The sequence below is a fragment of the Elaeis guineensis genome, chromosome 10, assembly GCF_000442705.2.
Source record: "Elaeis guineensis isolate ETL-2024a chromosome 10, EG11, whole genome shotgun sequence".
Classification (NCBI taxonomy): domain Eukaryota; kingdom Viridiplantae; phylum Streptophyta; class Magnoliopsida; order Arecales; family Arecaceae; genus Elaeis; species Elaeis guineensis.
In genome coordinates, this window is record NC_026002.2 from 20,805,487 (window position 1) to 20,817,347 (window position 11,861).

The following is an 11,861-nucleotide window of genomic DNA, read 5'->3' on the forward strand; positions in this document are numbered from 1 at the left end:
GCTTCGTTAATAAAAATTTTATTGCTAACAATAATCCCAAACATACCCTAAAAATTCTATATATGAAAGCTCTACATAAAGCTTTGTAAGACAAAGCTTTGCTAGCTACAACAATGCCAAATGAGCCAAACCCTTTAAATGAATATGCATTAAACTGCATATTTGTATGGCTTTTTTAACAAATTTTTTATCGTAGCTAAAGATGGGACATTTAAAATTATACTTGAAAGAATCATTAGTCTTTTTTTTTTTTTTTCTTTAGACGTAACTTTCAATGATCAAGCAAAATAGCGTGCTTATTCATCTTGCAAAATAAGCAATTTTATGATTTCATGAACTATTGTTATATGTATGGGCATCGTATCCATAATTACCATTCATACTTAATTTAATTGTAAGTATAAATTATTTCTAATTCAATTTTCTCCTTATCTGGATAGACGGTCAAGATCAATCTAGTCCCGCGAAACACCCCACCATGAGCCATTCCACTTAAGGTTGGAAATGGGCTTGGATGGCCCGATTTTGGGTCGGGCTATAGGCTGGCCTGAACAAAATCAGACCAGATTTCTGCTTGAATATATAACCCATTCATCTTTCAGATCGAACTTGAGCACATCATTGATCCAACTCAAACTTGATTTGAGGCTGTTCCTCAACCCGCTCCATTCTCCTCTCCCTCCTCTTCTTCCTCTCCCGTTTCTTTAATGCCACCGCCATCGGATCGTCCATGGATGGAGATGAAGACAAAGACGATCAAGAGATCTAGAGATGGAGACGTCAGCAGATCATCTGGAGACAGAGATCAAGAGAGGGATTAATAGATTAAGAGATTAGGGTTGTTTGGTGATCAGGAGAGGGGGCTCCAGAGATTAGGAGAGGTGCGAACAAGTCGTCCGAAGATACAAGTTGGCACTTAATTGACTTGGCCATGACGGGCTCATCAGGGACAAGGGATGGGGACATGTGGTTGAAACGGAGGCGATGGGCATAACGGAGGACTTAAGAAGGTCGGTAGAGGGGTCCCCAACGATGTATCGAGATGGAAACGAATTGTTAGGGATGGAAACAAGCACCCAATCGGACTCTTTTCTCTTGCACTAGGTTGGCCCAATCAGACTTAGATTGGATTTGGGTCTGGACTCGAGCTGATTTTTTTTAAAAAAATCAGATTTAAGTCCAGCTGGACCTTAAAAATTATTTCGGGGCCGGGGAACAGCCCGGCCCAGTTCCAACCCTAATTCCACTACAAATCCCGGCTTTCCAGTTTCCACTTCTCCAGGAGAAACCCTAACCCCAGCCCCCGCCTCCCTCTTCCTCCCTCCTTCCCGGCCTCCACCGTCTTACCCATACCCCTTGCCGCTGCAGGCCCTGCTGGGCTGCCGCCACCATGCAGATCTTCGTGAAAACCCTCACGGGGAAGACAATCACCCTGAGGTGGAGTCTTCCGACACAATCGAGAACGTCAAGGCCAAGATCCAGGACAAGGAGGGCATCCCCCCAGATCAGCAGCGCCTCATCTTCGCCGGAAAGCAGCTCGAGGATGGCCGGACCCTCGCCGACTACAACATTCAGAAGGAGTCCACCCTCCACCTCGTCCTTCGTCTCCGCGGCGGCGCCAAGAAGCGCAAGAAGAAGACATATACCAAGCCAAAGAAAATCAAGCACAAGAAGAAGAAGGTTAAGCTCGCCGTTCTCCAGTTCTACAAAGTGGATGACTCTGGCAAGGTCACCCGCCTCAGGAAGGAGTGCCCCAACGCCGAGTGCGGTGCCGGGACCTTCATGGCCAATCACTTCGATCGCCACTACTGCGGCAAGTGCGGCCTGACCTATGTCTATCAGAAAGCCGGAGGCGAGTAAGTGAGCTAGACTTCTCTCGATCTCATCTCAATCTGTTTTCTAGCAATAGGGAGAGGAAAGATGGGATCTCGTAGAGAGAGGCACTAAAAGGTCGTTTCTTTTTTTGGGTTTATATGGTATTAGAGATTTTGGTTTTATGTTGGTTTGTTAAAAGGTTATGACTTGGAACACCAGTTGGTCTGGTTTCTGACCTGGTTCTTAATGTTTGATGAATTTTGTCATTTACGAAATATGGATGATTATGAAAAGATTTGGTTTTTAATTTATATGGTTGCTTGGTTCATTGCTTACTCTGTACTTCTAAGTAGTTGTAGTGATGTGAAATCTGGTTGCAAGTGGAGAATGTTTTGATATCTGGGATTTTGGATTTCTGTTGGTTCTGTCGAATGTTATAGAGAGGCAGACCAATAAGCAAGAATCTGCAGCCTGGTATTTATTTTTTAAAAATTAGTCTTGGCTTGTTTATGCAAAGTAGAATGGTTATTGTAATCTTCATCTTGCATACTTGAAATGCTTAGTTCATGATAACTGATGCTGGTTTTGGAATCTGCTTTCTTTGATATTCTTAGTTGGTGCTGATTTTGTCAGAGGGTATTAGGTGTGGTAGGCTGGTGAATTAGGTTCCTGTTTTTTTTTTTTTAATCATAACATTGATGGCTACAGTGGATTGGTCCTTGATGTCATATAAGTTCTGATAAAATGTACCTTGTCAGTGACTTTCTCGACGGGATCTTTCTTTGAATGGTTTTTAAGTTGGAGGTTGGTGAATTAGGTTCCTGTTTTTGTTTGTTTTTATGAATTTGTCTATCATAACATGGATGGCTAGGGTGGATTGGTTCTTGATATCATATAAACGCTGAGAATGTCTGCTTTGTGGATGACAGTCTTTATAAGCTCTTTCTTCAAATGGCATTGGCATTGTAGAATCTGGTTGGTATTATAATTTGGTAAGGCTCCTTTATATTTGCTCATGCCTTGATGAATTAATTGCAAAAGTAATGTTCTTTGTACAACTTTGTTCAATTATTTTTATTTTGTTGGAACGGTTGTGAAATTTCTACCTTTAGGTTGCTGTTTATGTATTCATGATAGGTAAACTTTAGAGCTTATTACTGGGTCATTATTAGGTTCTACTTTTGTTTTTTTAACATCTTAAGAAGCAAGAACTGCACATGAGTGATGACTGAGTTCCTATGTCCTTTTTTCTACCAACTAGATTTTTGCATTTGGAATAATTTTTTTGTTTTTCTTAATTTCTTGATTTGCAATTTAGTCTTTTACGTAGCTATGTTTACTTAAGCACTTATGCAAATGCAAAGATGTATATGCAAGAGTTATTGCAATATTTCATATACAACATAATCTGTTTTCTTATGGATATACATCATTTAATAACAATCTAATCAGAGTGACTATCTCTCTCTTTCTCTCTCTCTCTCACTGTGTTTGTGTGTCTCTGTGTGTGTGGTTTTGGACTATGTTTTTTTTCCACTTTGTCAAGCATCATTTTCCTCTTCCATATGTTGATATTAGCTTATTACTAATATGAGCTAGCCATTTGTGTAGCACGTATGCCATTGAATTTTGAAAGCTTGATGAATTTACGTTGATTGAACTTCAATTTTTGCCTTTTCTTTTGCATCTAATTATAATTTATATCAACTTTATTGTTTTAGTTTCTATAGGTGAAATGGAAATTTTCTTTGTATGTATATTGATGGGCTTGAGTGAACTTTAAGAACATTTTATTGTTGATATGGGTGGGATGTGGCGGTTAAGTTGGTCATAAATAGAATGAATTTTGAGTAATATGGTGCTTAGCTATTGTCTAATACGAGTGGCCCTTTCTAATTGGTGGCCACGAGCTTCCTTTTGATAGGAAATTGTAGATTTTGTCTGATGCAGAAAAAGAAACTATTTTAAGTCCTTAGGGGACCTTGTACTTAGGATTGCTTGATTTGAATTGGATGGGAGCTCATAGTCATTGAGAAGCTTGGTTTTTTGATGCAATGTGAAACATTTCATGCTTGGAATATCTTGGAAGCTTAAGCTTTTGTTCTTCCTATTGTTATAAAATAACTTAGTTTTGATGCATCATGATGCTAAGCTGTTTGATACAAATTTGTTGTCCTGTGTAAGTGTGAGGTTGCTCATTTGACTCATGAGTTGCGTTCGGTGCCAGGACAAGTAGGCATGTTCTTGTGTGATGTTCATCCATTTCATGGGTGCACTCATAGTCAACTTTGTGTTGGTTGGAAGTGAAATAAGTGAAATGTAAGAGCGCAGGATTGTCTGGGTGACGTGTGGCGATTGTTTGATAGAGCAGGTCCAATGTTACATGACTATCCTCATCTAGGACACACTTTAGCAGTCATGGCCTTTTAACTTGCCCGACTGCATAATATTGACAGTTTTAATGCCTTCCTGACCTTGTACCTATTGCTGGCATCATATGAAGCCAAGCACAAGTTTGTGCAATCGATTGCTTAAGGGTCCGTTCTTTTGTAGGTAAAAAATTTGCCTGAGAATCCATACTTTCCTGGGTAAATATTTCTCAGGCAATATTTAGATAGAAAAATAATTTATTTATGTTCTTTTATACATGGGAAAGTGACTTTGGAATTTGTTACCCATGTTCTTTTATATTACTACTTTTCTGGATAAGTTGGTAAAATTTATCCATATTTTTCATGATATCCCTTATGCTTTTTAGATTTAACTAAGCTATTAAGCATTGAATGATGGAGACATTGAAAATGAGAATGGGCATTTTAGGGACAGCATTAAATGTCTACTTCACTGGCTGATGGAAAATAATTTAGCCACCCCTTGGATGGGTAAAATTTTTTTCATTTTATCGGTAAATGTTGTCCATGGTAAAGTAACTTATCCATCTTAAAAAGTGTGAGAACATGGGTAAGATAGTCATAGGCGCAAGGCGCCCTTAAGGCGCTTGGGGGGTCTAACGTCTTTAGGCGAGAGGCGTTAGAAAAGCACTCGTCCGAGTGAAGTAAGGTGCTAAAATTGGAGAAAAAAGCAGAAAATATGATATATAGATAAATAACAACTAGAGATAACTATCATAATATGAATTATCATATAATTAACAATTTAAGTATAAAACATATATAAAACAGTAAATGCTCAACTAATTCAAGATAAAGTATATGATAACAAGCCATAGGCAGCTCTAAATTCATAAATGAAATAGAAAACATAACAATCCTAAAGTTCATCAATGGAGTCTCATAAATAAAATAGAAAACATAAACAGTCATAAAGTGGAATCATATAAATGAAACAAAAAAGATAAATAGCCCTAAAGCTTAAAGTTCATTAATGGAATCATTAGATTCAGTTCCACTTCCATAGTTGTCATCATTTTCATCTTTTCCATACTAATTGACCACTTTATCCCTTGTTAGCAATAGAACTAAGAAGTTAAATGGGTGGTCTTTTAGGTTTTTAATACTTTTCAGCCATTAAAAAAAAAAATAATCGTAGAGTTCACTGATGCGCCAAAGACAGGCACCTCGCCTCATTGAGAAGGGCCCTAAAAGGCGCCAAAGGCGTGCGCCTAAGTGAAAGGGCATCGTTTAAAGCATCAAGGGGCGATGACCTATTTTGGCGCCTCGCTTGAGCACCTGAGGCGTGCCTTTTGGCGCCTTTGACATCATTGAACATGGGTAAGTTGGTCAATGAGAAAATTGACCAACTTGCCCATGGGATTTACTCACAAAAGAACAACCTCTAAAGGAAAAACAAGGAAGTGTATGACCTTTGCATGTGGTCGTAGATTGCTTCCACTACCAGCCTGCCATAGGTGAGGCCATCTACAGGAGTCCTGGGAAGTGAGATTTTCCTCTCAAAGACTTCCTTGGGCAAGGTCAGCTCTGCAACAAGCTAAATGCTCCAAGCCTGGCTGTGTGAAGGGAGGGCTTGGTGGTGTCACCTCCTCCATAGTGGAGTATGCTGCTTCTAGTCATCCTCTAATTCGATTTAGAGCCTAGACCTCTCAAGTCCACATGAAGTATATGTATTAAACATAATCTTGTAAAGGAGGAAAAGGGGAGGAAAAAAAGGAATACTGACACATTGGAAATTTAGCTCTTCATGGGCCATTAGACAAGTAAATACAGAGATAATAGACAAGCATCTTTTTTTTTTTTTTAAATTTATCCGGCCAGCAACTCTTTAAAACAGACTTGTGAAGACCAGGTCTAAATAATTACTTTGAGTGCAACATCTCTTTGTACTGCTTCATAGCTTACAAATACTCAGTTTTAGCCTGTCTGATCCCATCAACAATTACTCAACATCCTATCAAAACGTATGAAAGGCTTCCAATGCATGCCTAGCGCTTGCCATCCTCCTTGTCTCCCTCATCGGCATACATGCTGAGCTGAGGCCCTGATATGACATAGGATTTCATAGTCCCAAATGGAGTCACCCTTGCCAACTTCACCTCCAAAGGGCTCAGGCAAGCTCTGTTGAGCTCACGAGAGATGCATTGTTCAAGGTGAGCAAGGCTAGGCTGATGGAGTTGCCGGCGCTTACCGGGCAGAGTTTCTGGAATGTGGTCCTACAATATACTCCCCCCTCCCTGGGGCATCAATGCAGCACACACCCATCCTTGCTCCGCTGATCTGGTGTTCATCGTGGAAGGGTGGCTTGAGATTGGGCTCATTGATTCCAACTACACACTCTTCGCTCAGGTTGTTAGGTTCTTTGAACTAGAGACATGCTTGTGTTTTCTTAAGGGCCTGGTGCACTTCCAACTAAACAAAGGTGCCAGGTACCCAGCCAATGCAATAGCAGCATTTGACAATGCCAATGCTGGCATAATGGTTATGCCCAAGGCCTTGTTTGGCAGTGGAGTCAACAAGGAGGTGACGGCCGAGTCCTTCAAGACAGATGCTCGAACTGTTGACAAGCTTGTTTTGGCTAACATGGGTTGATTTATTTGACCTTGGTGTGTGGGATTTTTTTTCCCCTGAACATCTGCAAATTCTTTGTTTCAAGTTTTGTGGGTCCATCAGAAAGTAAGCTGTAAGCTTTCTTTCAGGTTTCACAGTGTTTTGCTTCAATCTGGCAAAATCCATCTCTCTCTCTCTCTCTCTCTCTAATTCACAATATCCATTTCAATATACTTTCGTCATCCAATGAATCATAAGCCTTAATTATTTTCCTAATCATGGCCATCAATAACTAGCTTATTGTGTAAGCCACTGCCGCTGCTGAAACTGTTAGTAACTATATTGAATAAAGTGTACTCAGATTAGGAGAATGATGTAATCTCGAACTATGATGAGTGGCTTGTTAGTGGCACAGAGAAATGAGAGTTTATTAAAACTTAATGGTTGATTGACCAAAGCTATGGGGTTTCTATATGTGTGTTTGTTTGAGATCTAAACAAATTGAAAGAATTTTGTGCCGATGTCCAGGTTGTTAGATTGTTTTAGCACATTGTACCTTGACTTTTAACCTCCTTCAGTTCTAACATGTTAACTTTGTGAAGCTGCTTGTTGGTCAGATTATGTCTCCATATTGCCTGGGTCATCAACTCCTGGAATTCTGGTAAAAATCTAATGGCTGGACCTCTATAACACAATCATTTGAAATAAAAATAGTAACAAAGAAGGGCTTGCCAATCTGATAAACAATGCTGGTGATTAATTCCACTAGGCGCCCATGCAACACTGCTGGACTCTATGATTTGTCCCTGAAGCTTGATGTTAGTAATGTTTCTCCATAGCATGGTTTTGGTGCCAAAGTTGATTCCAGTCTTCACTCGTTGGTGTTGATGTGTTTCATATTGAAGGCCAGCAGAAATTTCATTTTCCTTTCCTTTTCTCTTATGCATAGTCATAAAACATTTGCAAACCTGCGGTCGGGTGCATTGTCAAAGATATTTCATCTCAATTTGCTTTTGTTGCAAATAAGCTTTCCAATTGGTTCCATTTGCAGTTCATTTGTATGCAAAGTCCCCTTGGCTTTCTACTGCAGTCATTGAGCGTAGATAATGATGGTAATCATGTGTTCAGAGGCTCAATCTGCACCAGAATTCTCTTTTGATCGACAAACAACAAACTACCGGCCATCCACAAACTAAAGCTCCTAAATCAAGCCTTACACTGATCATATTGCTGACAAAAAATACACAAATTTCTGAGTTACTTTGGATTCTCAATGCTCACAATGAGCTTCCAAAAAATAATGGTCCAGCTGCCGGTACGGCATCATTGGTGGGCAACATATGTTCACAGTGTTGAACACTTGACTCTGAACATCTCTCTGATGGACTCTTCTGTGTTTAACTTTGTGATGAACATAGAGACACTTTGCAATAGTGGCCGTATCTCATGTTGATAGAAAGTGAATCTACAGGTAACAAATGCTTGGTTGAACAGAAGCTGGTCACAGTATCATCACTTCGACTGTGCCGCTTTATTAGAGTAAACTCTATCACCTGCAAACGCTTCAAAACTATGTAGATTCTACCCAGAACACAGACATGGTTCATCAATGGCCACAAATTGTTTCAGTCATCTTGTATTACATTTATTATGACATACAATTTTAGATTATTGAACCCTCCAGATAAGATTGTTCTGGATGAGACCACAACATTACCAAATCAGAAGAGCAAAACAATGGTGACAGCACAAGAATGTCTTCCTGGATGTCACCTATAAAATATATTGCACGCTAGCAATAGAAAAGCACTTCCATGAGGCCGGCATGCAGCACTAGTAATATATAGGTGCTGATCAGGTACCGGGCTGTAGCCATAGCAGCATTTGGCCGTGCTAATGCTGGTACTCTGGCTGTGCCCAAAACCTTGTTTGGCAGTGGAATCAACGAAAGGGTGTTGGCCAAGTTCTTCAAGACTAATGCTCAAGCCATTCATACTTGTTTCAGCTGCCACGGGCTGATTTATTTGGATGCCCTGAAGTTGCTGGTCTCTACATTACATGTTTGGTTTTGTTGGCACTAAATCCCAGTGGATGGTGTGTCGGAGATCAACCAGGTGGCTTGAAAGGTGCAGGCCCAGGCCCTTCACAATGACCAACGAACCTGCAAAAATGTCCACTTGTCGGAGTATGTCTGACAAGGGTGATTAAGTCAGCTGAAGTTTAAAAAATAGTCAAAGAAGAGAAAAAAAGTACAAAAATGAGATTTTTGCTCTCTGAAGTGGAGCTTACTTGAGGATTTCTTCGTTACCACTCTATATAAAGATAGAGCCATGGGCCGTTACTCCGGAGTCTGGTAGGTCGTTAGGATTTATTAGGCTACGATCTGATAGACTGTTAGAATAGAGAATTCGCTCATTAATTTATGAATTAGGATTGTTGGTTGTGGGTATCAGCTATGGATCGTGTTTATGTTCTGAAGGTTATTGGGAGATTTCAAGAATCCCCCACATGGCTGAATACGTTGATGTCTTGAAGTCGGTGTAAGATTGAGGCTCTGCCTTGGTCTCTTTGATCTCTTCATGGTGTCCAAGGTCAACCCGAGCACCTAGTCGGTTAGATAGTGAGACCAAGTTTAGTTTCTTGTGGTTGATCGTATTGTGTACTTTTATTAATTTTGAGCCATTAGTCGATTCTTAAGTAATCGGGATGTCTCCATGCAACCTGTATAGTTGAAAGGTCATTGGCCAAGTCCTGAGAATTCTTCTCAGTATCAATTCAAGATTAAAAATTTGAGTAGTTACCTCGACAGTTGCCCTCCGCTCCTGAGCCTGAGATGATCTCACCATTTTGGATGAAAGGAGTAATATTGTTATTTTTTCAACCTCGATTTTGGTATATATTAGGTGAATTGGTTTTTCAATTGTCTAGCATTTATTGTTATCTCGAGGAGTGCATGGATGTTTTTGGTTGTGGGCTGTGTAACAATAATAATGAATGAGTAGAACGAAGCGACGCATCGCCTTTATTTTGGTTGATTATATGATCCATGGTATTATTCTCGAATCGACTGCAATCCTCCATGTGTCGAAATATTATTAGCATGAGACTATTCCTGTAGATTATCTTATATGGCATCATCACAGAATAGATGCGATGAAGAGTCAGAAAATCCATCGGTGTAAATTTGCTCAATGTGTCGTCATCGACAGAGAAGAAGAAAATTAGAGTTTCAATTGTAGCCGTTCAAGTGGAATATATGTAGTAGTCTCCTTGATTCCTTCTTACTTTTCTTCTTCTCCATGAAAGCCTTCCTGTTGTAGTTGAAGAGGAGCTTCCATTCCTCCATTTCTTCCGATCCCGTCGTTCCTCCAGCTTTTTCCCAATCATTTTTGCATCTTTTGATGGTATTTTTCTCTTACTCCTTTCCCTTTGTATTTTATCTATTTCTTCTATAGTTCCCCTTCATTCTCCCATTTTCTTTTCTATCTCTTGTCTCTTTGCTTCATTTCTCTCTCTTTCTTTCCAATGTCGAACCCTAGGAACATATCCAGGGGTGAGAGCCACCTGAGAGATTAGGGCTTTCAATCTCCTCATTATCAGGAGTTGCCCAAGGTTTTCCTCAGTCTTCAATCGATTTTCGTCGATCTTCATCCTATCTCGGGCATTCCTCGGCTCGAAGATTGGAAAGTCTAATTCTCAAGCATTTCTCAGATCTGAGAAGTGAAGAATCTACACTGGCTGGGGCTGATTTGGAACGACTTCAAGGTCAGTATTATATCCTGCATTGGTATCAGTTATTGGTCCTTGATCCAGAAGGTCGAGTGATCCTTGCTTGAGAGGGTTGCATCGGTATTTTTGAAGAATTTCTTCGATCTAGACTCCATTTTCCTCTTCACTCATTTATTTGCAATATTTTTTATTTTTATCGGATTGTTCTTACTCAACTTGCTTCGAATTCCATTCGAATCCTTTGTTTCTTTATTATTCTTTGTGATATTCTTCACATCAACTTGAGATCGTCTCTTTTTCAAGCCCTCTTCATTCTCAAAAATCATTCTCGACTTTATCATCAATTTATTACCGGCTTTTCTTCATCAATCCATGAGTGGAAAAATAGATTTTTCTTTGTTTCAACCGACCACCCATGAGGTTTCAGTTGGGTTTGGGCTGAGCCCAATCGATTTCTGAATTAAAATGATACAATCCTTAATGAGGACCAAGAAGATTTTCACAATCTGCTCGGTGTCAAGGTGCCTCCTCAACATCAGCTGTTAACCAAGTAGAATTTGTATGATATTGGACTGAGTCCCGTTAATTCCCTCGGTACAATTTTAGTTCTTCTCTTTTATTTTTCTTACTGCATCTGTGCTTTTGTATTTTTTGAATAACTTTTTTGTTCGGCATTGTAGTCATGAAGCCTATCGCTGAGATGATGCAAAATGCTGCGAAGAAGAGGTCAGGGTCCTCCTGAGAAGATTCTTCTTGAGGGACTTCAAGCTCAAAGAAACAGAGGAGTGAAGTCAGGAGTTCTTCAGCACAGAGGACAACTTCTGAACTAACCAGAATCACTCCACCTCCACCAATCCCAAGGTCTGAAACTTCAAGCTCAACCCTAGCCAATGTCGAGGATGACCTGGAGGTAGTTGAAGCAACTCATGTTGGAGTAGCTCCGCCAATGTCCTTAGAGTGGGGCTCATCCTGAGCTTTTGCTTCTTCACTCTGGTGCTCGTCCACATTGGAGTCTTCTATTGTGCTAATAGGGCTGATGTCGGGCATGAACCAAGGAAAGGCACCCCAATCCTCTTCGAAACTCGCCGATCACTCTCCTCGGGACTCATCTGAGTAGGGTTTTATTGCTTTGGGGATGAGAGCCTGGGCCAACGATTCTACTCTCCATAATCATCAGCTTGCCTACGAGCTGATAAAGATGATCTTGTTGCTGGCTGACTAGTTGGAAAGAAAAGTTCATCCTTTGGATGAGATTATATCTTCTTATTATGCATAGCTTCTTGGGATAAGTCTACTTCATTTTTCTTCTTTTTGCTTTATTAGTATCCCAATCTCTTAATTTAGTTACTTTCTTTG

The 11,861-nt window shown here is 40.0% G+C and overlaps 1 protein-coding gene and 1 pseudogene across 1 annotated transcript; both read left to right on the top strand.

The window, feature by feature from the left end:
- Positions 1-1,267: 1,267 nt before the first annotated feature.
- Positions 1,268-2,143, top strand: LOC105059762 (ubiquitin-ribosomal protein eS31 fusion protein). The gene is given in 2 exon segments (XM_010943188.4): positions 1,268-1,430; positions 1,433-2,143. Coding segments are annotated over 2 exon segments (468 nt in total). The 5' UTR covers positions 1,268-1,390; the 3' UTR covers positions 1,861-2,143.
- Positions 2,144-4,724: 2,581 nt separating this feature from the next.
- LOC140852188 (germin-like protein 9-3) lies at positions 4,725-8,495 on the top strand (annotated as a pseudogene).
- The last annotated feature ends 3,366 nt before the right edge of the window (positions 8,496-11,861 follow it).